Source organism: Thamnophis elegans, chromosome 2 (genome assembly GCF_009769535.1).
Source record: "Thamnophis elegans isolate rThaEle1 chromosome 2, rThaEle1.pri, whole genome shotgun sequence".
Taxonomy (NCBI): Eukaryota; Metazoa; Chordata; class Lepidosauria; order Squamata; family Colubridae; genus Thamnophis; species Thamnophis elegans.
The window spans coordinates 171,487,655-171,512,968 of record NC_045542.1 but is presented as its reverse complement, the minus strand read 5'-3'; the positions used below and the strand labels follow the sequence as shown (position 1 = coordinate 171,512,968).

General features: G+C 48.9%; 2 protein-coding genes across 6 annotated transcripts in view; both read left to right on the top strand.

Annotated features, from left to right (window-relative positions):
- LOC116503420 (major histocompatibility complex class I-related gene protein-like) overlaps window positions 1-25,314 on the top strand; it is a 465,627-nt gene that overhangs the window by 25,120 nt on the left and 415,193 nt on the right. The gene's annotated exons all lie outside the window — the stretch shown is intronic.
- LOC116503386 (H-2 class I histocompatibility antigen, Q9 alpha chain-like) overlaps window positions 7,183-25,314 on the top strand; it is a 504,076-nt gene continuing 485,944 nt past the window's right edge. For 2 of the 5 annotated variants that reach the window (XM_032209772.1, XM_032209773.1), the window contains exons 1-3: window positions 7,183-7,322; window positions 22,474-22,749; window positions 23,762-24,037. In XM_032209772.1, the coding sequence (XP_032065663.1) occupies window positions 7,262-7,322; window positions 22,474-22,749; window positions 23,762-24,037 (613 nt within the window). In that variant the 5' untranslated portion in view covers window positions 7,183-7,261. The remainder of the gene's footprint in view (window positions 7,323-22,473; window positions 22,750-23,761; window positions 24,038-25,314) is intronic. The other 3 variants (XM_032209774.1, XM_032209775.1, XM_032209771.1) reach the window with 2 other exon arrangements.

Genomic DNA, 25,314 nt, shown 5'->3' with positions numbered 1-25,314 from the left:
AGAACCAACAACAGCGTGCAGGTCTGGGACAAAAGGGCTGAGTGAATGGATGGATCTTTATAGGGTTCTGATTGAGATGCTCCAGGGGGTTGTGCAATGCAGTGAGCCTTGTGCCTTTTGCTATCCTAATGCTGCTGGGTAAATCCTATTACCGTATTTTTCAGAGTATAAGACGCACCATTTTCCCTCAAAAAGAGGCTGAAAATCTGGGTGCGTCTTATACATTGAATACAGCAATTTTTTGCCTCCTGAAACCCCCCCCCCCTTCACCAAAATGGCCGTGCATAGGCTTTAGGAGGCGTTCAGAGTGTTCCTGGGGGTTGGGAGGGTAGAAATGAGTGAAAGATCAGCCGTTTTTTGCTCAATTTTGCTTTTCCAGCCCCCAGGAGCATTCTACAAGCCGCCTAAAGGCTATTCATGGCCTTTTTTTGGGGGGGGGGAAAACGGGCCCGTTTTTGGGAGGTCTGCAGAGTGCAAAAACTTTTTTTTAAAAATTTTCCTCTTCAAAATCTTGGTGCGTCTTATACTTTGAAAAATATGGTATGTCCTAAAGGTCATATCCTATCCAGGGGTGGGTTGCTGCCAGTTTTACTACTGGTTTGCAACCCGTGCACGCCCCAGACATGCGCTGTGCATGAGTGTGTTTGTGCTGCACGCTTGCGCTGTTCAATGTAAATTGTTCTTTGCACATGCACAACAATTTAGAGTGAATGCACGCACAATCACTAAAAACCAAAATGGTGGCAGCCCAGCAGTGGCGAGGGAACTGGTTCGGAGGGCGTGGCAGGCCTGGGTTGCTGCTGGTTCTGCAACCCAGGCCTGAATTCCACTTTGGGCCGAACCGGGAGCAACCCACCTCTGGTCCTGTCCTTAGAATGTGGGTGGGGGAATATAAATTCGTAATCCAGCCTTATAGGGGAGCTGCGGCTTGAAGGCATTTTGTTAGTGAATAGATTGGCCCAAGTTTTCTTCACAGCTACAAAATACCCATCTCTAAAGACCTGAGGCTTCTACTTGAGGCTGTTGGGTCTGCTTTCTACCTTTAAGAGCATGTTTCTCTATTTGTTCTTTGGGGAAATATTCTATCCTGCTATAGATAGGATAGATAGAGAGATAGAGACATAAGAGACTTTCATAGGGCTTTCAGCCCTCTCTAAGCGGTTTACAGAGTCAGCACATTGCCCCCAACAACAATCCGGGTCCTCATTTTACCCACCTCGGAAGGATGGAAGGCTGAGTCAACCCTGAGCCGGTGAGATTTGAACAGCTAAACTGCAGAACTGCAGTCAGCTGAAGTAGCCTGCAGTGCTGCATTTAACCACTGCACCACCTCGGCTCTAGATATAGCGATAGATAGATAGATAGGTAGGTAGGTAGGTAGGTAGGTAGGTAGGTAGGTAGGTAGGTAGGTAGGTAGATAGATAGATAGATAGATAGATAGATAGATAGATAGATATAGCGATAGATAGATAGATAGATAGATAGATAGATAGATAGATGATAGATAGATAGATAGATAGATAGATAGATAGATAGATAGATAGATAGATAGATAGATAGATTAGATAGATAGATAGATAGAATAAAAATATTTTAATCTGGCTGGGAGGATTTTCATATGTTGGGTTTTCCCCTGGGTTGCGCTCCCTCCTCTCAGAAACGGCTGCCGAGAAACGAAAGCCGAGTCAGCACAGGTGTAACAGCTGAACTCTTTCTGGGAGGCCGGACCGAAAGGCGAAACCCGAAGTGCCATCATCACACCCTCTGAAGTGACTTGCTGGTGGCCCTTCTGTCCTGCGAATTTTATTAGCTTTTATGGATTTGTTGTTTTTAATTTAAGTGGTGTATAATGCCACCCAGAGTCCCCCTTATGGGCGGCTATATAAACATGAGTAAGTTTAGGAATTATTTTCTGAAACAAGTAAATATTTATTTAGAAAAAGGAGAGATTCGGGGTCCTGGGGGCTCTTGTTTCCTTGCAGACGTTTCATTACCCAACTAGCCTGGAAACTTATAATAATATTGATTATTTATATCACCATATATTTGCATTCCCTATTTTCTATTTTGGCTTCTGTTTTCTAGCCACTTATTAGTTTTATTCCGTATTTTGTAAAAATCCGATTCTTCTTTTTCTTTTAGTTCTATTGTCATTTTGTCCATCTCTGCACATTAAAGTACTTTTCTAATTATTGTTTCCTTTGTGGGTGTATTGATTTTTTTTTTTTTACAGTTTTGTGCGAAAGCAATCCAGGCTGCAGTGAGTATGTGTATGATTATGAATTGAGATTGTTTGTCCATTTTTTTTTTGTCTAATAGTTCTAATGAGAATGCTTCTGGTTACAGTTCTATTTTTCGCTCTGTAATTTCTTCCAACCATTTCCGAATTTTGCACCAGTATTTCCTTGTGATGGGGCACGTCCACCACATATGATAGAATGTTCCACACTTGTGGCTACATCTCCAATATTTGGGGGATAAATTTGGGTATATTTTGGCCAATCTCGCTGGAGGCACCTCTTTTCTATTCTTTGCATAGTCTGTAGATGTTGTTCAAATCTTATGTGTCTAGTGATGGCTGATATGTCAGAGACTGCCAGGATTCTAGAAATTCCCTGGCATTTTTGGACTTGGCCTGGTCTAGGATGGTCACACTTTCCTAATTGAAACTATGGTTATATCTGTCTTATGTGCTGTGAAATTAAAGAATTTTCCTTGTGTCTTCTGATTGCCAGCTGGTGTTCATGGAAGAGATTGGACAGCCATTTTGGGAGGGGGGGCTTTTTCTAGGGTTTCCTGCTAGAGCAGGGGGTTGGATTAGAAGACCTCCAAAGTCCCTTCCAACTCTGACTTCCTATATTCTATGTCTTTCTGCCTGTCCGTCTGTCTGTCTTATATCTGATAATCGTAGGGAATGCACAGCAACATTTAGAGAAACAAATATGAAGGAGGAAAAGCAATCAGACTATAATTAGCCCCGCAATAGTCAAAAATCACATGTCAAAATAATTGTTCTGCAATTTTGGGAACTCACCCTTCTTAATAGCAAGCAGGTGTTCTAAGTTCTTTGGCAATATGGTTTCATCCCCTTTTTTACAAAAGGACCTGGCTACCTAGCAGCACTTAGATTCTCTTCACCCATCTCAAAAAGCTAAGCAGGATGTCAGGCAGGGTGGGAGGCCAACAGGAGAAATCGGGATGCAGTCTAAACTGAGAAATATTTAAACACTCAGAAGAAGGGAAGCCAATTCTTGAGAGACCGCGTGCTGCCAATTACCTCCAATCTCCAATAGACCGATTAGATCCCCCAGATTAGGCCTCCTCCGAATTCCATCCACTGGCCAATGCCGACTGGCGACCACCCGGAGAAGGGCCTTCTCTGTGGCTGCTCCGGCCCTCTGGAACGAGCTCCCCGTGGAGATTCGGACCCTCACCACCCTCCAGGCTTTCCGCAAAGCCCTTAAAACCTGGCTTTTCCTACAGGCCTGGGGCTGATGAGTTCCTGTCCCCGCTTGAATGGTGTGCCTGTTGAGTTGTTTTTAAAATTGTGGTATTGTTTGTCTATGTCTATTTTTCCCCTATTTGTATCCCCTATCCCCCCCCCTTGACTTGGGTTGTGAGCCGCCCTGAGTCCCTTCTGGGAAAAGGGCAGCATAGAAATATAATAAATTCAATTAAATTCAAATTCAATTCTATATGCTGAAAATGAAATTCCCTGGGTTATCAGAAATTGAGTCAGCATGATTAAGAGGAAATGATTAAGATTCCAAAACTTCTTTCTATTTCTGTTCTTATTCATCTTCTACATATTTCTCTCTCTCTTTCATCTCTCCCTCCCTGTCTCTTTCTCTCCCTCATCTATCTATCTATCTATCTATCTATCTATCTATCTATCTATCTATCTATCTATCTATCTATCTATCTATCTATCTATCTATCTATCGGTTAGATATTTACTCTTAACTACAATGGTTTCCACCAAGGTCCTCTGTTCTGGCGGGACCAGAGGTTTAATCCTATTGGTTGAAGGGTCTGACAGCGCCCTATAAAAGGGCTGCTGTCAGACTCAATCTTCCCTGGATTTTTCCTCACTTGTTGTACTTAATAAAGAGCTGTTGTTGTCTATATCTATCATCTATCTATCTATCTATCTATCTATCTATCTATCTATCTATCTATCTATCTATCTATCTATCTATATCTTATCTATCTTTCTATCTATCATCGATTTATCTATCTATCATCTATATTTATCTCTATCGATCAATCTAGCTATCTAGATATCATCCATAAAAACCATGAAACAATAATATATTTTTATGCTTTTTATAAGCTTTTCTGATATTTCATAACTCTGGGTGGAATTGGGCTTTCCCCTCCTTATGCTTGAATGTTTGCATTTTATTCTTTTATCTCAAAGGGTCGCTATCATTTATCCTGTTTTTAAAAGTAGGTCCTAGGGTTTCCTGCTTAGACCAGAAGACCTCCAAGATCCTTTCCAATCCGGCCATTCTGTATTCTCTTATCAGGCACGAAATCCTCTTAACTTCGCTACCAGTTCGGAACAACACCTGGACATAAGTCACTTTTTTCAGTGATGGTGTAACTTCAAGCAGTCACTAAGTGAAGTGTTATAAGTCGAGGACTACCTGTATTCTATTCTATTCTATAAATATCGTAATTAACACCTATTTCCTGACAGTGAGAACAATTAATCAGTGGAACAACTTGCCTCCAGAAGTTGTGAAGGCTCCAACACTGGAGGTTTTTTAGAAGAGGTTGTCTGAAATGATATAGAAGAGTGATTGCTAATCTTTTTTTCGTCATGTGTGGAAAGCGCGCACACATAATGTAATGCATGTGCAACCTACCCAGCATGTGCGCACAACCCCCCCCATGTGCACCCCACCCCCACACATGTGCATGCAACTCCTTTGCAACCCCCCTGCACATGCACCTCTCCCCCCCTTGTCCATTTTTGGCTTCTAGATTGGTGCAGGAGGCTTTCCAGGCGCAAAATGGAGTGCAGGGTGACAAAATCCAATGCGAGCGCCCCCCTGCGCATGCACCCCACCCCCCGTGCGTGCACACTTGTGCATATACAACAGAGACCCAAAGACGAGCTGGGAGGCGGATGCGCAGTGGAGCTGGGCTGGGATGACGGCTGGCATGCCTGCAGAACAAGCCCTGCATGCCACCTGTGGCATAGGTTCGCCATCAGGTGTATAGAGTTTCCTGCCTGGGCAGGAGGTTGGACTAGAAGACCTCCAAGGTCCCTTCCAACTCTGTTATTCTGCATATTATTGGTATGTGCAAAGGCGGAAGTATAATAAACCATCTGGGGAAGCAAAAGTCAAAAGTATACATGACATGAGCCAAAGCAGAAATGCAAGTAACCTCAGAGAACATCCCGGGGGGGGGGGGGAGAAGAGAAGGGTTGAGGACAATGACCCACTTCACACATCCAAAAAAGGATGGACTGTAACAAAAAGCTGTCAACACCTAGAGCAGAGGTGTCAAACTGGTGGCCCGCGGGCCGGATGCATTCCGTGCCGCACCCACCCCAGGTCTGGGAAAGGGGGAAACATTATGGCAATGTGACGCCACGAGTTTGACACCCGTGACCTAGAGCAGTGGTCTCCAACCTTGGCAATTTTAAGACCTGTGGACTTCAACTCCCAGAGTTCCTCAGCCAGCAAATTCTATTTCTATTCTATTCTACTGATTCCTATTTATGACGGTTGCAGTGTCTCGGTGTCCGCCCATCCCCCTTTGCGACCTTCTGACAAGCCAAGTCAATGGGGAAGCCGGACTTGACTTAACACCCAGGTCACCCACTCATCCCCTGCAGTGATTCACTTTCAACAACTGGGGCAAGAAAGTAAAATGAGGGCAAACTCATTTAAACAAATTGTCTCACTTAACCACAGAGATTTTGGGTTTTTCCCCTGTTGGAAGAAACGTTCATCTGGGTTCAGTTCCAAGTGGGCAGACAGACAACTGGAAACACGGAGGCTGCTTGGAAAGATGGTTTTTAATGATGGACAGGAGGACCACATGGTTTGAGGTGTGGGGGAGGGAGGGAAGGGATGCTGAGAGTGCTCTGTTTTTATGCCCTCTCTGGGCTTTTGAATTTGAGCTTGGATTCTGATTGGTTGTCAGACTCCCCTGGGGCCATTCAGGGCAGTGGCGGGATTCTTTTTTTTTTTTACTACAGTTCTGTGGGCGTGGCTTGGTGGGCATGGCAGGGAAAGGATACTGTAAAATCTCCATTCCCTCCCCATCAATTGGGAGGGGGGGAAACAGAGAATGGATGGTGACGGAGGGGGGGGGCTGTCAGAGGTATTTATTTACCAGTTCTCCCAGCTACTCAAAATTTCCACTACAGAACCGGCTGAACACCTCCTCTGATGCAGGGGCAACACTGTATGCTGTCCTGTATCCCAGGCTTGGTTGAGCCTTGCTGGGTGATGGAATCTTCCCAGTTGACCCGTGGTGAGATGGGTGGAGGGCTAATCCTCTCCTGTCCTAAGGGCCATGTCTTAATCCCATTGTTGCAGAAAATGAGACAAGACCAGCTCTTTGTCAGAGGGAGAGGTTTATTTGCGCAAAGCAAAAATCTGAACCCCGAATGGCAGGTATTTACAGTCTTTTATACTCTTAGACAACTTATTGATCGTCCCAAAGTACCTGGCCTCCCTGTGTCACGTAGACCCCTTTCCTGTGTCATGTAGACCTCGTACACAATCTCCCAAAACAGAGACATGACATTCATTACTCATTTACCTCCCCACAGGGGGTATTGGTACAAATATCCTGCTTCATTTCTTTTAGTTAGGGGAAGCAAACAGAGCAACTAATCTTAAGGGTAATCATTCCTTTTTCCCATTCCACAGGGTGAAGAAACTTTAAGACCCAAATAATCTGTCTAGTTATTAAATTCTCTTTTACCATCACCCGTGGAGCTGAAAGCCGGCGGGGCAGGGAGCTGCTTTGTCTTTAAAAACAAGCTGCTCCTTTTCTCATCCAGGGAAACAGAATATTCTGCCTTTTTAAATATTCCCCAGGATATTCCATTCTTCTCGGAGGGCGGTGGGGCGTTTTTCTCAATTTGGTTTCGTTTCTCTCACTCTCTGTTTTCATGCTCGGGGCGGAGCAACTTTTCTGCTTTAAAACGTCCGCCCTTCCTTGGCTACCAGTCTCTTCCCTCTCTGTATCAAGAGTCTTCAGAGCCGAGGAGAAATCCACGCGTGGGAACGCGATGAAGTTTGCCCGGGCGCTCCTGGAAGTCCTGACGTTCCTCCTGCTGGGGATCCCCTCCGGTAAGCCCTTTTTGGGGCGCGCCGGGTTTTTAACAGACCGTGTTTTTTTGCTGGCCGGGATTTATTCAGGCAATCTCCCCCTCCCTCCCCCGTTATTGAGCGACCGTGTGAATGCAGGCAAAGAACCCGTGGAGAAACTCTGCTTGGAGAGCTTCCTTGAAGGAGAAGCGCGCGGGATTGTCTTCCTTGGATCCGAGCTTGCTGTTCTTATATATCCCATTATCCCCAGCGCTGGATCCTGGAATATATCATTTTATTTGCCTCGTAAGATGTTGATCTTGTTCGCTTATTACAGATCCGCCTGGCTCCTAATCCGGCACCGCCTGTTTATAATAATAAATAGATCCAGGAGGAAGCTGGAACAGCTGGTCTTGTGGCATTGTGTGCTTAGCTAGGCGAGGCTCTGGGGGGGGGGGAAATGGGGGGGAGGAGAAAGAGAAATTAACCCCGTCCAGGGTAGAATCAGGGTAAAAATCCCCCTTTGCTTTCCGATGATTTCTCAGGCACTTCCCTGTGGTTTTCTACGGTTTTCTTCAGAAACGGGTGTTGTTGTTTTTTGCTTTCCTAATTTCATTTCCGAGAAAGCCACGGTGATCTAGTTCAAGGATCTCCAAATTTAGCAACTTGAAATTTAGCAACTTTTAAGACTTGTGGACTGCCTTCAACTCCCCGAATTAGTTTAAGCCAGCCTGGGAGTTGAAGTCCACAAGTCTTAAAAAGTTTTATCATGTTTGGAGACAGACGTCCGGTGGTGGGAGGAAAGCCACGTGTCCTAATTTAGCTTCGGAGGGTGTCAGTGTGATTGAGTAGCAGTTAGCAATAGCAGTTCGACTTATATACCGCTTCATAGGGCTTTCAGCCCTCTCTAAGCGGTTTACAGAGTCAGCATATCGCCCCCAACAACAATCCGGGTCCTCAGTCCTCAGTCCTCAGTCAATCCTAGTGCGGGGTGTGTGTGTTTCTGTGTCCAAATTTGGCGACTTTTTAAAGACATGTGGACTTCAACTCCCCGAATTAGTTTAAGCCAGCCTGGGAGTTGAAGTCCACAAGTCTTAAAAAGTTGATCATGTTTGGAGACAGACGTCCGGTGGTGGGAGGAAAGCCACGTGTCCTAATTTAGCTTTGGAGGGTGTCAGTGTGATTGAGTAGCAGTTAGCAATAGCAGTTCGACTTATATACCGCTTCATAGGGCTTTCAGCCCTCTCTAAGCGGTTTACAGAGTCAGCATATCGCCCCCAACAACAATCCGGGTCCTCAGTCCTCAGTCAATCCTAGTGCGGGGTGTGTGTGTGTTTCTGTGTCCAAATTTGGCGACTTTTTTAAGACATGTGGACTTCAACTCCCCAAATTAGTTTAAGCCAGCCTGGGAGTTGAAGTCCACAAGTCTTAAAAAGTTGATCATGTTTGGAGACAGACCTCCGGTGGTGGGAGGAAAGCCACGTGTCCTAATTTAGCTTTGGAGGGTGTCAGTGTGATTGAGTAGCAGTTAGCAATAGCAGTTCGACTTATATACTGCTTCATAGGGCTTTCAGCCCTCTCTAAGCAGTTTACAGAGTCAGCATATCGCCCCCAACAACAATCCGGGTCCTCAGTCCTCAGTCAATCCAAGTGCGATGTCTGTGTGTTTCTGTGTCCAAATTTGGCGACTTTTTTAAGACATGTGGACTTCAACTCCCAGAATTCCTAAGCCAGCCATGGCTGGCTTAGGAATTCTGGGAGTTGAAGTCCACAAGTCTTAAAAAGTTGCCAAATTTGGAGACTGAACCCCATAGTTAAGGCACCAGACTAGAAGTTGGGAAGCTGGCAGGAGTTTGCTTGGATGACTTTGGGGGCAAACTGCCTTTTCCCACCCTTAGGAAGGAGGAGGCAATCATGGCAACTGGGCTTCTCTTTTCCCTTTTGGCTTGGAAACGCTTTTCCAAGTAAGCTTCGTCGGTGAAAAGAAAAGGGACGCTGTTTTGAGGACCACGGTGTTCACATTTTGGGCAGGGAAGGTTTGAGAGAGGAGTGAAGGAATCCTCTGTTTACCCCCCCAAGTGGAAAGCTTTTCCCTCAATAGAAATGGGGAGGCTTCAGCAGGTTCCACCGAGAGGATTATTAAGTGCTGGAACGAGACTAATATGCCCCCCCCAAATTCAATGAGCCCCCCCCCTGCACATGGGCCCCGCCTCCTGTGTTTGCACGCATGACACCCCAGCACATGCATGCATAAACCCCGCATGCTCCTGCCCCCCCCACGCATGCACGTGTGATGCCCCCAATTGTGGCCCCCTCATGCCACGGGGGGGGGGGGCACTGCTTTGCCAAAAATCCATGAGGTCAGTGTTTTGACCCCTGTGTCAATAGCTGCAGTTATTAAGAGAATCACATGGTGGTTAAGTAAGTGAATCCTCCTTTTCCCCTTCATGGGCACCCTTTGAGCTCCATGGGCCCCGGAACAATGTACCAGCTGCACCCCCGTCTCCTCAGGCCTGAGCTTCAGACATGAGCTGCTTCCCCATTTTTTTATGGGCTGTCCCCAGGAAGATTAAGACCACTTCAAGGGGTTCACCAGGAAAGCAACCCTGGGGACACAGATAAACCTCCAAGGCCTTCAACGACCCTCTCAAACAGGGTTTCTCAACCTTGGCGACTTTTAAGTCCTGTGGACTTCAACTCCCAGAATCCCCCAGCCTGGCTGGGGAATTCTGGGAGTTGAAGTCCACAGGACGTAAAGTCGCCAAGGTTGAGAAACACTGCTCTAAAAGGATGCAAGTGTTCCAGCTGTTTGCATGAAATATCAATCCTTCCATTCCCCACCATCCTGTCGGAGCGGAAGAAGCTTCTTGGATGAGAAGCGAAACATCTTCAAAAGAAAAAAACCCAAGAAAGTCCAGTTGCCTCCTGAAAAATTTGCTCCTTTGGGACAGGAAAGCTACACTTAATAAGGGGAAGGATTTTAGGATTTGGAACATTCCCAATGTTATCTGATTCTCTGCCTACTCATCTAATGAGACTTTCCACCCTTAGTGCACATATATGGAAGCCCATTCCCCACAGAGGACATATATGGAGTCCACCCTACCAGCCTCGTCAGACGGAAAAAACTACTTGGATAAGCAGCAAACATTTGTAATCAAGGGGAAATGAAACGTTGAGTCAGTTGCCACAACTCAACTTCCTGACGACTTTGGCTGGATGACAGAGAATCTTCACCAACATATATTATGAAACGGTTGTAACTGAATAGCAGAGTTGGAAGGGACCTTGGAGGTCTTCTAGTCCAACCTTCTGCTCAGGCAGGAAACCTTATATCGCTTCAGACAATTTCTGTCCAATCTTTTCTTAAATGCCTCAAGAGTGGCGAAGCGCCCACAAGCGGTTAATTTTCCTAGCTGTCAGGAAATTTCTCCTTAGTTCTAGGTTGCTTCTCTCCTTGATTAGTTTCCATCCGTTGCTTCCTGTCCTGCCTTCGGTTGCTGCTGGATTGCTTCAAGGCTAATTGGTTGGTTGGTTGATTTTGCGTGATCAAATTTGTGGCCGACTCTTAGCAACCACAAAAATGCTGTGTTCAGTGTATAAGACGCACTCAGAATTTCAGCCACTTTTTTGAGGGAAAAAGGTGCGTCTTATACTCCGAAAATACAGTATATACTGTACTTTCAGAGTATTTTCATGGAATTATTTATTCGATTTATTGCCTTTTTCATTGCATTTTCTTTTAATAATAAGCAGTCATAGTCAATAAGCAATCATAGCCGCAGGGGCATGAATTAAAAATTTGTAGCTACGGGTAGTCCTTGACATACAACGATTTGCTTAGTGACCGTTCAAATTTACAACGGCACTGAAAAAAGTGACTTATGGCTATTTTTCACACTTAACAACCACTGTGTCATCTCCATGGTCACTTGATCAAAAGGTAGAGGCTTGGCAATTGACTCATACTTATAATGGTCCTGGGATCATGTGATCCCCTTTTGTGATCTTCTAACAAGTAAAGTCAACGGGGAAGCCAGTTTTATTTAAAAACTGCATTATTAACAACTGAAGTGATTCACTTAATGGCAGTGGCAAGAAAGGTCATAAAATGGGGCTAAACTCACTTAACAAATGCCTCATTTAGCAACAAAAATCTTGGGCGAAATAAGCCAAGGAACTACCTTTAATAGCTTTGATCATTTGAGCCTTGTCATTTGTGACTGAGATCCAAAGGTTTGGTGACATCTTAAATATCAAATAATAATATTGCATATGTTTTTGTGGCCAATTTTTCAGTTCACCGTAGCCATAGAGCAGAAAGGGATGGTTTGGGGTTGATGGTAAAAGAAAATAGCAATAGCACTTAGACTTAAATATTGCTTACAGCGCTTTCTAAGTCAGGGGTCTCAAACTCATGTTGTCATGTCATTGTCAGGTGACTGTAACACAACTTTTCCCCCCTTTGCTGAATTGTGTGTGCGCGTGTGAGACCATGACCAGCATGTGATGCATCCATCCCGTGGGCTGAGATTTTGACATCCCTGCTTTAAGTGGTTTACAGAGTCAGCCTCTTGCCCCCAACAATCTGGGCCCTCCTTTTACCCACCTCGGAAGGATGGAAGGCTGAGTCAACCTTGAGCTGGTCAGGATTGAACTCCTGGAAGTCGGCAGAATTAAACTGCATTCTAATGACAGGGCTACCACAGGGTGAGATGAGAGAATGTCTTTTGAAAGTAAATCGTTAAGACAAGTGTTGGTTTGGGATGCAGATATTTCTGGATTGATGAGCTGTTTTGAGGTGAATCAACATTTTGAATCATTAGGAAGAAAATAGTATTGTGAATTGAGTTAGCATTCATTCGTTTGTTTGTTTATTTCTCTTTCCCTCCCTCCCTCCCTCCCTCCCTCTCTCTATTTTTCACATGTCCTTTCAGATATGAGCCAGATGTTAATCACTTTTGATACTTCTCCCCTCCCCTCTGCAATTTCTTATCTGGCTTTATCTTGTGACCTTGTCCACGTGTCTTCAAGTTGTCATTTGAGAAACAAAGTTTTAGAAGATCCTGGATGTTGAAATCTCCCTGTATCTCCAGTACATGTACTGTATCTCCAGTACATTTCTCCCCTCCTGCTTTGATTTGCTTTGACGCAGCTCAGTTCAAGGAGAGAAGCAACTTAGAACTAAGGAGAAATTTCCTGACAGTTAGAACAATTAATCAGTGGAACAACTTGCCTCCAGAAGTTGTGAATGCTCCAACACTGGAAGTTTTTAAGAAGAGATTGGATTCGTCTGAAGTGGTATAGGGTTTCCTGCCTAAGCAGGGGGTTGGACTAGAAGACCTCCAAGGTCCCGTCCAACTCTGTTATTCAAGTTAGTACTGGTGTCTGCCAGTATTCGTTAACATACTACTGAAATTCTCAGTTCTCTTGAAATTGATCCTTGTCTGAAATTTGAATCTAGATTTGCAATTCTGGAGGGGAGAGAAAATCAACAATTCTACACTCTGCTTAGTGTGTAGAATTAACAGTACTCATTTTGGTGCTGCCACCTTGTGGAAGGAAAGAGGACGTCTGTAGTTTTGGTGTCACAGTTAAGAATTGTGTATTGAAAACACAAAATGGGCTGCAACTACCCTATTTTTCAGAGCATAAGAGCGCACCAGAGTATAAGACGCACCAAGGTTTTGAAGAGGCTTTTTTTTTTTAAAAAAAAGTAGGTAGGTAGATAGAGTGATAGAGAGGGACAGAAAGAAAGAGAAATACAGTAGGTAGGTAGGTAGATAAAGGGATAGAGAGAGAAATAGAGAGAGAAATACAGTAGGTAGATAGGGAGAGAGTGAGTAGGTAGGTAGGTAGGTAAATAAAGGGATATATATATAGAGAAATACATTAGGTATGGAGAGAGAGTGTGTATATGTATGTAGGTAGGTAGGTAGAGGGAGAGAGAAATAGAGAGAGAAATACAGTAGATAGGTAGGGAGAGAGAGAGAGAATAGGTAGGTAGGTAGGTAGATGTTTCCAGGTGTATTTATCCATGTGCTGGAGAAGGAAATCGCTGACAAACCTTAAGACATTGTTCCTGCAGGCACAGCACTTGATCAATGTAATTCTCATTTTTTTTTCAAATAAAAGGCATGAATAGCCTTGGGGGGGGGGGTGTTGCAGAGTGCTGGGGGGGGGACGTAAAAAAAATATGCATGCATAGCCTTAAGGAGGCTTATAGAGTGCTGCTGGGAGCTGAGGGGCAAAAAACAGTGCATTTTTTGCTCATTTCTGCCCTCCCAGCCCCCAGGAGCTCTCTGAAAGCCTCCATAAGGGTATGTGCGGCCAATTTGGTGAAGGGCGCGGGGCTTTGGGAGGCAAAAAATGCTGTATTCAATGTATAAGACGCACCCAGATTTTCAGCCTCTTTTTTGAGGAAAAAAGGTGCACGTCTTATACTCTGAAAAATACGGTACGTAGAAAATTGTCCCATACCACTTCCTCAAGGCTCAACTCATTCTTTCCCCCAAAAGGGACATTCTGGGGTTTTTTCTTAACATGGTACAGAACATTAGACACAAAGGCTGCATTTGTTTTTCCCGCATAAAGTTATTTTATTGTACAACATTAAACTTTAGGATAAATGGTTGTGTGAATTGGGTATGTCTAGTCCAGTGGTGGGTTTCAAATTTTTTTAGAACCTCTTCTATAGGTGTAGCCTGCTTTGCGGGAGTGGCTTACCGGCCATGTGACCGGGTGGGAGTGGCTTGCCAGCCACGTGACTGGGTGGGCGTGGCCAACTTGTAAAATGTGGTGAAACTCACTTAACAACGCTCTTGCTTAGCAACCAAAATGTTGGCTCAGGAACTCTGGCATTGAAGTGTGCAAGTCTTAAACCTCTCAAGTTACAAGACCCTTGCACCCCTAACCCTTTAGAAAAAAAAACCCCAGGGGTATTCAAACTTGACAGCTTTAAGACTTGTGGACTTCAACTCCCAGAATTCCTTCTCTCACTCTTCATCTTGATGATGTGCGGACGGGCGGGGGGAGGGAGCTGGAACCGGTTCAATTTGTGGAACCCCTTCTATAGAAGAGGTTAGAACTGGCAGGAACCCCCCCCCCCCGGTGCAGTCTAATGAAGAGCAGGACTAACATGATAGCAGTTTTCTGACATCTGTGGGACTGTCACCGGGGAAGAGGGGATCAACCTTGTAGAAACTCAGCACTTACTCACTGTCCTGGAGAACGAAATATTTTGAAGAATATTAAAAAAGGTAGAAGGTTGAATATTGTATTTCCCCAAAGAAGTGTAGGAAGTTAGCACCCACCTCTCTCCTAGAAAAAATGAAATATCCTGCGAAATATTGAAAAGGCAGAATATTATATTTCCCTGGATCAGAAAGGAAGAAACATATTTTTAGGCAGGAAACAGACTCACTCTTGATAGCCCGCACCTTTTTCCAGAGTGGGAGGAGGGAATGGTCACACGTGGGTTTTATCACAGCCTGATTGGTCCAAGACTGAGAGGAAATCTATAAATACCGGTGCCTGTCCATTGCTAGCCCAGATTCTCTCTCAGTCTGGTCCAAGTTCTGTAGAGTAGTTTGTTAGGATTCTACTTGTTTTCTCCTTTTGGTGAGTTCTATGCAATCTGATTCCTATTTGGCTAATTGGGCACTTTAAATCCTTTTAAATTCTAAATTGATCTGCTGTGGCCCCAAGGGACAGATCTCTGCCTCGGGCGGCTGGGGGAGGGCCCAGTGGGGCACTAGTCTCCCCCCCGCAGGCCAGGAGCCTTCGCCTGTCCCCGGGTACGGGGGTGCGGCTCCTTTAAGCTGCTTAGAAGCAGCCGTTTTTGCAGCAGAAAAGTTACAAGTGACTTCGGAGCCTCGAGGAGCGAGCGGCCCGCCTTACAGCTGATTGCTCCGTAGGGGGCCTCGCTGCAGGCTCCTTTGTTTGTGTTGCCTGGGGACAAAAGAGCAGGGGTGAGGAGAGCGTGTGTGTGTGCCGTGTGACTCTCCCTGCTAATTTTAAAGTAACGCCGGCTAGAAAAGCCTGGCTGGGCTGCTGGTGATTATTTCCAGCCCTTTTCTCCCGCGCACGGAGTTCCGGCGGCCATTTTGGAGGCTGCCACGTGCGTGAGGCCTGGCCTTTATCGACGGGCCTAGTGCGGCCTAGTGAGAGGCCTTGAGCCTAGGTCTCCCCACAGGCTTCAGGCCCCGGTCTCAAGTGGGACTTTGGAGGCCGATTCCTGCTCCTTTTCGTCAGGCACGTGAGTGGGGCATGGACGAGGGAGTGGAGATTCCCCAGGGGCAGGGGGCAGGCCCTACTGGGAGTGAGGAGGCCTTGGATCAGGAGGTGGGGAGGGGGGCTCCCCCTCAGAGATCCCTTTCTTCAAGGCGCCCCTCCAGTTCTGTCTCCAGGGATGAGGCAGCTCGCCATAGGGTGCTGGGAAGGACCTTTGCCAGGGCAGAAAGGCAGGCCCAGTCCTCCAAGCCTTTATCTAGGGACAGATCCAGGTCCCCTCTTAGGCCCATTTCAGAGAGGTCCCCCCTTAGGGGTTTTAGCCCGGCTTCTTCAGGCAGCTCCCCTGGTAGGTCGCGGGCCTTCTCCAGGAGGGGGCGTTCTCCATCCCCCATAGATGATCCTCTGGAGGGCACGTCCAGAGGCCCCTGTTCCCCCCAAAGGTTGGCCCCCCAGGGCCCGGCTTCCACTTATGGGGATGTGGAGGATCTGGATAATCTCCCTGAAGGGATTAAAAGGCTTATTTCTGCAGCCATCACTCGGGGCATTGCCCAGCGGGACAAAGGCTCCCTTTACTCTAGGCATGGGGGGCTGAACAGGGCTCAGTGTCGGGCTTCCTCCCCTTCCATGATCAGTGAGACTTCCTTCCTGGGTGGGGGGGAGTTACCCCAGGAGATGGGATTCTCAGATGATGAGAATACCACGGTTTCGGAGGAGCCTTCTTCCAAGGTCCTATTTGTGCCCGCCTTGTTTAAAGTTCTTTTGGATAAGGCGAGGCACACCACCAAGGTCGGAACTGGGGATCCCTCTGTGCCCCCCCCCCAAGGGATCCTGACATGGTCATGTTCTCTGCCACGGCCACCAACAAGGAAGAGATCCCTGCCCCTCCCTTGTTCCTTGAGGTTCTGACCGACCAGTGGGCTAAACCTTCCAATTTCTCTTCTCCAGGTAGTACCGACCGTCGGCATTATAACGTGGAGCAAACCTTTGCTCAGGCCATTCAGCTCCCGACGGTTGACACCCCTGTGGCCGCATTGGTGTCCTCCTCCCCGGTGGTGTCGGGCGATGCGGCAGATAAGATGAAGCCGGAGGATAAGCGCGCAGAGCTTACTTTGCGGAAGAACTTCAACGCCACAGCGTGGGCCATTAAGGTGGCGGCCTCAGCTTCATACTTTAATCGTGCCATGGTCATGTGGCTCAAGAAGCTGCAGGCACGCATTCCCATACAGGAGGACCGGATCCATCAGGATCTGGTCAAGATTCTGGCAGCGTGTCAGTTCTCAGCGGACGCGACCTTGGATACGGTCAAGTTTACATTACATTTTTACATTTTTTACATTTTTTACATTTTATTAAGATTTATAGGCCGCCCTTCTCCCTGAGGGGACTCAGGGCGGCTTACAATCACAGGGAAAGGGGTGCAATACCAAAAGACAAACAGTGAGTGAGCAAAATAAAATAATAAAACACAACTTGCATTCAACAGTCAACACTCGGGCGGGTAAATTAAAAACCTATCCCCAGGCCTGCTGGGAGAGCCAGGTCTTAAGGGCCGTGCGGAAGGTCTGGATGGTGGTGAGGGTACGAATCTCGACGGGGAGATCGTTCCACAGGGTCGGAGCTGCAACAGAAAAGGCTCTCCTCCGTGTAGTCGCCAGTCGACATTGACTGGCAGATGGAATCCGGAGGAGGCTCAGTCTGTGCGATCTAATCGGTCGAAGGGAGGTAATCGGCAGAAGGCGGTCTCTCAAGTTTGCTTCTAGCGCCCTGGCCACCTCGGTCACCTCCCGTAGGCTCCTGTGGTTACGCCATTGGCAAATGGACAACAAAGCGAAATGGGATTTGGTGGCTGCCCCCTTCAAGGGCCCGATCTCTTTGGGGAGGCCCTTACTCGCATCCTAGTGGAGGATAAGGACAAAAAGAAGGTCCTCCCCTCCACGGCTAAGAAGGCCGAGAACAAGTCACGTCCTTTCCGTAGGCAACGGTATAGGGCCCCTAGCTTCGGCTATAACCAGCGCTTCTCTTCTTTCTCTTCTGACAGGCAGTTCTTGGGGCAGCCCTTCCAGGACAGGAGCCGATTCCAGGGCCAGGCTCGGCGGCCCTTTCGTGGGGGAGGCGGCCGTCCCTTCCGCAGGGGGAAGTGACTCGAACCCGAGTCATCCCATCGGCGGCCGCCTCGCTCTTTATGTGGACCGGTGGGACGACATCACGTCGGATGCCTGGGTCCGAGCCACGGTTCGTTACGGGCTCAGGTTAGAATTTCTCTCCACTCCTCCAAATCTCTTTCGGTCGTTCCCTCCATCCCGGAGTCGAGAGCGCCGCCGCCCACCTCCTCGAAATCCAAGCGGTGGAGGCGGTTCCCGCAGGGGAACGGGGCCTGGGCCACTACTCAAATCTCTTCGTGGTCCCGAAGAGCACAGGGGGTTGGAGAGCAATTCTAGACCTCAAGCGCCTGAACAGGTTTCTGGTCTACAGGCGGTTCAAAATGTCATCGCTCAAGTCCATCCTTCAGGGCATCAGAAAAGGCGATTTCCTGGCCTCCGTGGATCTCACGGAGGCCTATCTTCACATTCCCATCCTGCCCGCTCATCGCTGGTTCTTGAGGTTCTCCCACGGGTCCCACCATTACTAGTACAGGGCTCTTCCCTTCGGCCTGGCCTCGGCCCCGCGGACCTTCACAAAGGTCCTGGCTGCTCTGGCGGCCCATCTGAGATCAGTCCCGGTCCGCCTCCAATGTTATTTAGACGATGTCTTGCTTCAGGCGGGCTCCCTGTCTCAGGCCGTTTCAGATCTTCGGCTTACCATTCGGAGCCTCCAGGCCCTGGGGTTCTCGGTAAACTTCGAAAAGAGCCATCTCACTCCTTCCACTCGCATTCTGCATCTGGGGACAGTCATAGATTCCAAGTTGGGGGAGGTGCGTCTGTCTCAGGAGAGGTAGGTAAGCCTTCGTCGGCTGGCGGAGAGCATTCGCACAAAGAGCTCCGTTTCCATCCTCTCTCTGTCGCAGTTATTGGGCAAGATGGTCTCTTGCATAGGGATTGTCCCATGGGCCAGGCTCCATCTTCGGCCCCTTCAATGGGAGCTTATCCCCTATCAGAGGGGACGAATGAGCAATTCCCTTCAGACTCTCCGCATCTCGGCGGGAGTCCGTGCATCCCTGGCGTGGTGGCTCTCCCCGGCCATCCGGCGGGGGTGTTTGTTCTGGGAGCCGAGCAGGGTGACCGTCACCACGGACGCGAGTCTGTTCGGGTGGGGGGCCCTGGTGGGCTCTCGGATGGCTCAGGGCAGATGGACGGCCTCGGACCTCCGTCACAACATCAATTGGCTGGAACTGAAGGCCGCACGTCTGGCACTGAGTCACTTTCGCTCCTCGGTGGAAGGGAGTCATGTTCTCCTCCTGACGGACAATGTGGCCACCAAGGCGCACATCAATCGTCAGGGCGGGACCCACTCGAGAGCCCTCTGGCTGGAGGCTCTGCGATTGGGGTCATGGGCGGAGAAACACCTGCAGTCTCTGGTGGCGGAGCACATCTCGGGACTCTCCAACGTCCAGGCGGACTGGCTCAGTCGTGCAACTCTGGACAACGGCGAGTGGCAACTCCACCCGTCGCTGTTCCGGGAGATCTGTCGTCGGTTCGGGTCCCCCCGGGTGGACCTGTTTGCGTCTCCCGAGAACACACAACTCCCGCGTTTCTTCTCCCGTTTCCAATCCAGCTCGGCGGAGGGCACAGATGCCCTCAGGAGCCGGTGGCCCCCGGGCCTTCTTTATGCCTTTCCCCCCATTCCGCTCATCCCGGGGACCGTCAGGAAGGTGGTGACGGAAAGGGCCTTGGTCATTCTGGTGGCCCCATTTTGGCCCAGGAGACCCTGGTTTGCGGACCTGGTTCAGCTGTCGGTGACTTCCCCGTGGAGGATTCCGCAAGGGGAGGTGGTCTTACGGCAGGGGGCCCTGATTCACCCAGAGCCTCAGTGGCTTCAGCTGACCGTTTGGCTCTTGAACGGTGGCTTCTAAGGGGGGCTCATCTGTCTTCCGGGGTCATTCGCACCATCGAGGCGGCCCGTCGTCCCTCAACGACCCGCATTTATAACTCCACCTGGGCAGCGTTCGTCCGCTGGTGCTCCCCCAAGGGCATCTCTCCCGACAGAGCCACCATTCCCAACGTCTTGGATTTCCTTCAGAAGGGCCTGGAGGACGGGCTCTCGCAAAACACCTTGCGACGCCAAGTGGCGGCTCTGTCCTCGGTCTTGGGGGGGGCGGGGTCTTCTTCTCTTTCCCAGTCTCCTCTGGTCAAGCTGTTCCTCAAGGGGGCGGCAAATCTCAGGCCTCCCCCCGTTCATAGATTCCCCACGTGGGATCTTCCGCTTGTCCTCAAGGTCTTGACGGGAGCTCCGTTTGAACCTCTCCGCTCTGTGCACTTGCGCTTCTTATCACTGAAGGTGGTCTTCCTGGTGGCCATCACTTCCGCCCGGCGTATATCCGAGCTGGGCGCCCTGTCTTGTAAGGACGACCTCTGTCATTTTCACCAGGACAGAGTGGTCCTTCGCCTTGACCCGGCATTCGTCCCCAAAGTAAATACCCCCTTTCACAGGGCTCAGGAGATCGTCCTGCCCGACTTCTGCCCGAGTCCGTCCACTGACAGGGAGCGTCTTTGGCATCGTCTGGATGTCCGCCGTGCCTTGCGGATCTACCTCCGGCGGACCAAGGATTTCCGCAAGTCGGAGGCCTTGTTCGTCTCCTTCCTGCCTGGAGCTCTGGGTTCGAGGGTGTCCTCGGCTACCATCGGCCGTTGGCTGCATCAGACCATCTCAGAGGCCTACGTGGCCTCAGGGCGGCCGGTTCCGTCGGGCATCATGGCGCACTCTACCAGGAGCGCGGCGACCTCGGCAGCGTGGGCCACGAGGGCCCCGTTTGAAGACATCTGCCGGGCGGCTACCTGGGCCACTCCAACCTCGTTCATCCGACATTATCGTCTGGATGCTTTTGCATCTGCGGACGCGTCTTTCGGTCGTAGGGTACTACAGGGGGTGGCAGCGGAGGCTCCCCTTGGGCCCTAGAGTTTCTGTTCTCCCTCCCTGGGACCTTAGCTTGGGTATGTCCCACGTGTGACCATTCCCTCCTCCCACTCTGGAAAAAGGACGTTGGTCTTACCTGAACGTCTATTTTCTGATGGGAGGAGGGAATGGTCACAACCCGCCCTGAGTTCTGTCTGTTGGGGCCAAGGGGAGGGCCCGGGGGGTGTTTCCCGGGGTTGTTGTGTTGTTGTTTCTTGTTTTTCAGTTGTACCGTTCATGTTCGAGAATCTGGGCTAGCAATGGACAGGCACCGGTATTTATAGATTTCCTCTCAGTCTTGGACCAATCAGGCTGTGATAAAACCCACGTGTGACCATTCCCTCCTCCCATCAGAAAATAGACGTTCAGGTAAGACCAACGTCCTTTCTCAACGGGCCTTTAGGGGCCCTGAGCTACTTTACTCTACATAACAAAGATGGGATTAACCTTCTACAGAAACTCACCACATGGCACCTGGGAACTCAACCAATCTTGCAGTCAAAACACAGCCTAGAGAGTTGTCCCTACATGGCCCCATGGGAGTCTGACAACCAATCAGAATACATTTCTTACACAGGAACAGGAAACAGAGAGATGGGGCTGAACAGAGAGTATAAAAAACCCAGCAAGCCCCTTCTTTTCTCTCTCTTCTTCTTCACCCAACATCTGGAAGCATGTGACCCCCCCCTTTTCTGTTCAGGACCTCCAGCTGTGTGGTCCTGTCCATCTCTCCAAGCAGCCTCCTTGTCTCCGGTGTCTTTGGAGTGAACCCAGAAGGACATTTCTTCCAACGGGAGAAATGGAGCTTCCTGCATAGTAAAACAGCCACCAACAAATGCAAGAAGTCTTTAGAAATGGGTATTTGTGCCCATTAAGAAACCTGGACCAATCTATTGATAAACCAAACATTTTCAGCCCCAGGGTGATGGGATTAAGAAGGACAGGACATGACGTTTTAGGACATAATAAGATTAACCCACCACCATTTAGGAAAAGAGACAAACCTCTTCATTGCACAATCCCCAGAACAGTTCAGAACAGCACTTCAAAGTCACAGAAACCTAAAAAGAGTCATCCATTCATTCAACCATTTGGTCAGCTGTCCCAGAACCACAAGTTGTTCATCCATAAACAGAATCTTTCTTTCCAACCAGCCGCATTCGAAGCACGGAGATGATGGCCCTCTGGTTTGAAGGGCACTGGGTGAAGATTGGAGGAATGGGTCAGGTCCACCATTGGATTCTGGTGTCCTGCCATTGTGCTGGGAGGGGGAGGGGGTATGCTTGGGATTTTTCCACTTCTGCTGTGTGCCTGGGAATTAGGGAAGGGGACAGTCTTTGGAGACAGAGGACTCCTTCCCAGCAGGTTTTTGTCAGGTTCCAAGGTTGTCGCCCCCCTGAGTGTGAACCCTTATCAGCCTTCTCAAAACATCTTCTCAGCAGCATATTGGCTGATGGTGGGGGGTGTTGTTGGGATTGGGAAACTGAAATAATTGCTTTTGCTTTGCGTGGGAACTTCAGATTCCGCCTGACTTTACTGCAGCCACTTTATCTCAGTAAAAGTCCGAGGTGGCGCAATGGTTAGGGTGCAGTATTGCAGGCCACTTCAGCTGACTGCTATCTGCAGTTCAGCGGTTCTAATCTCACCGGCTCAAGGTTGACTCAGCCTTCCATCCTTCCGAGGTGGGTGAAATGAGGACCCAGACTGTGGGGGTGATATGCTGACTCTGTAAACCACTTAGAGAGGGCTGAAAGCCCTATGAAGCGGTATATAAGTCTAACTGCTATTGCTATTGCTATTGATTCAACCCAAAAGTTTTGTTTTTCCTGAGAGGGCTGACGGGGGGTAGGCCTGACAGAATGCCCAGAACTGAAGATCCCCTGTTTTTTCATCTTCCCTCCTTCTCTGTTAGGCTCTTGCAAGCACACTCTGCTCTATAAGTACATGTTGGTATCCGAACCTGGTGAGGGGCTGTCCCAGTTCATCACGGTGGGCTATCTGGATGACCAGATCATCACTCACTATGACAGCCAGAATAAGAAGAAGGTGCCAAGGGTTGACTGGATGAGGCAGGTGGAGAAGGAGGATGCCAACTATTGGAAGGAGGGAAGCTTTATCTTGAATAAAACCCAGCAGGTGTTGCAAGAGGATCTGAGGCAAGTTCAAAACCGCTACAAGCAGAATGGAGGTGAGCGAAAGCAGAATTGACCCCTGTGGCCTCTGGGGTGTGGCGGTTGATAGATGGTGTATGAAGAAATAATCCATCTGTAAGACCTGTATTCATCATTCTCAAGGTTTTTCTCCTTCAACCAATTGGATTAGAACCGGGAGGGGGGGGGGGACGGACAACTGTGGCACCTTTACAACTTGTGGACTTCAACTCCCAGAAATCTGGCTGGCTCATTGAAGTCCACAGGTCATAAAGAGGGCATAGGTGCCCACCATGCATTAGAACAGGGCATGCATTTGGCACTGAGTGCTGAAAAGGGAGCATGCACACACGCCCGTCAGAACTGCAACCCGGATGAGGAGCTGCTTAGGGGGCATGCACACGTCAAGAAATGAATTCCAGTTTCTGGCATGTATGCATGCATGTGTGATGATCAGCTGGCTGGTCACATGTGCACGCTGGAAACTGGAAGTTCAGCTTTTGGGTTTCCAGCACTGTTGCATGCACAAAGGCCATGCGTGCCAGAAACCTGGAAGAGGGATGGGCAATGTGTGCCAGGCAACATGACTCTGCGTGTCACTTTGGCATCATGGCATTAGAAGAAGGAAGTGAATAGCGTTCCTCCTCTTTTTAATCTCTTGCCTATTGGAGGCATGTGGGGTATTGTGGGGGGGAAGAATGAGGGAAGCCCCCCACCCAATAAAGAAAGGGAGATGCTGGTCTGCAGTCCTGGTTGCACGAGCTTAAATGGACTCCGGAGGATGGTAGAGGATAGGAAGGCCTGGAGGAGCGTTGCCCATGGGGTCGCGATGAGTCGGACACGACTTCGCAACTAACAACAACAAATCCGATTTCAGGGGATGGAAAGTCTTGAGTATCAATAACCATTAAGCAGTGGAGTAGCTTAACTTCCTGCTGCAGTTACCTTTGGTGGGATGAAAGGGAGGTGAGCCTCTTTTGTGGGGGTTTCTGCGGAGGGGGACCCTCGGGGCTCCTCCTCACCCCTTTCTGCGATTTGTTTTTTCTTCAGGGTTTCACACATGGCAGCTGATGTATGGCTGTGCACTCCAGCGAGACGAGAGCAAAAGAGGGTTTATGCAGTATGGCTACGACGGGAGGACCTTCATCAGCTTCGACAAGGAGACCCTCACCTGGGTGGCTCCCGTCCCCCAGGCCAAGATCACCCAGAGGAGTTGGGATGCTAATGTGCAGTGGTCCCAGAGGAATAAGGAGTACCTGGAGGAGGAGTGCATTAAGTGGCTGGAAAACTACCTGTCCTACGGGCAGGAGACGCTGCTGAGGACAGGTGCGTCCCCTGAGGGGGGAGGAGAAATACAGTGCTGGATTTATATTGCATGAGATGAGGTCCTAAGCTACTGTTTCGTAACCATGGCAATCTGAAGATGTCTGGACTTCAACTCCCAGCGTTGCTGGTTGGGGAATTCTGGGAGTTGAAGTCCACATGACTCTCAACTGGCCAAGGGTAGTCCCAACATCCGGGCCACAGCCTTCTACTGAGCTGTGGCCCTGTTTGGAACTGGGTCGCGGGAGTGGTGGGCGAGCATGCAACACGCAGCTCCAGTTGTGTGAGCAGCGGACGCTCGGACTTGTGTGTGGAGCCCCAATTGCGCAGGCGGCTAGCACTTGTGCTCACGGGCGAAGCTCCATTTGCACAAACGGTGGACTTGAACATCCATTGCTCTTGCAAATGGAGCTAGGCACATGCCTGCCACTCACACAGAAGTATTCCCTCTCCCCCTCCCACTGGGCTGCCATGCCAGAAAGGTTGGGGACCTCCTCCTCCTCCTCCTCCTCCTATTATTATTATTATTATTATTATTATTATTATTATTATTATTACGCTGTATCCGCCATCAGACGTTGGCAATCATGTTGGCGATCCTATTTTTATCAACAGCTGCACGAAAAAGTCCCCTAGATTTTGTAGCCATGATGTTTTTCTTCTGCCTGGACCTCGTTTGTCTTCAGTCTTTCCCGGGTGGATTTAGTGAAGTATGCCGTATTTTTCCAGGTGTCGCACCACATGTCCAAAATATTCTAACTTTGGCTTTTTAATGGTTTTGATTATTTCCCTTGGCTTTCCCAGGCGGCTTATCACCTCCTCGTTTCTGATTTTGTCAACCCAGTAACAGCTGTCTGTTACTGGGTTGTTAGACCACTGCTCTAAGTAATATATAGCTCGTAGGTCCATTGTTGAAGGGAGGCGGTGGCTCAGTGGCTAAAACACTGAGCTTGTCAACCAGAAAGGTCGGCAGTTCGAATCCCTAGCGCCATGTAACGGAGTGAGCTCCTGTTACTTGTCCCAGCTTCTGCCAACCTAGCAGTTTGAAACCATGTAAATTTAAAAAATGCAAGTAGAAAAATAGGAACCACCTTTGGTGGGAAGGTTAACAGCGTTCCGTGCGCCTTCGGTGTTTAGTCATGCCGACCACATGACCACGGAGACGTCCTCAGACAGCGCTAGCTCTTGGAGCACAGGGAGGCAATTTTCGCCCTCCTGGAGGCTTGAGGAAAGCCTCCAGAGCCTGGGAGGGTGAAAAACGAGCCTCCCAGAAGTTCCGG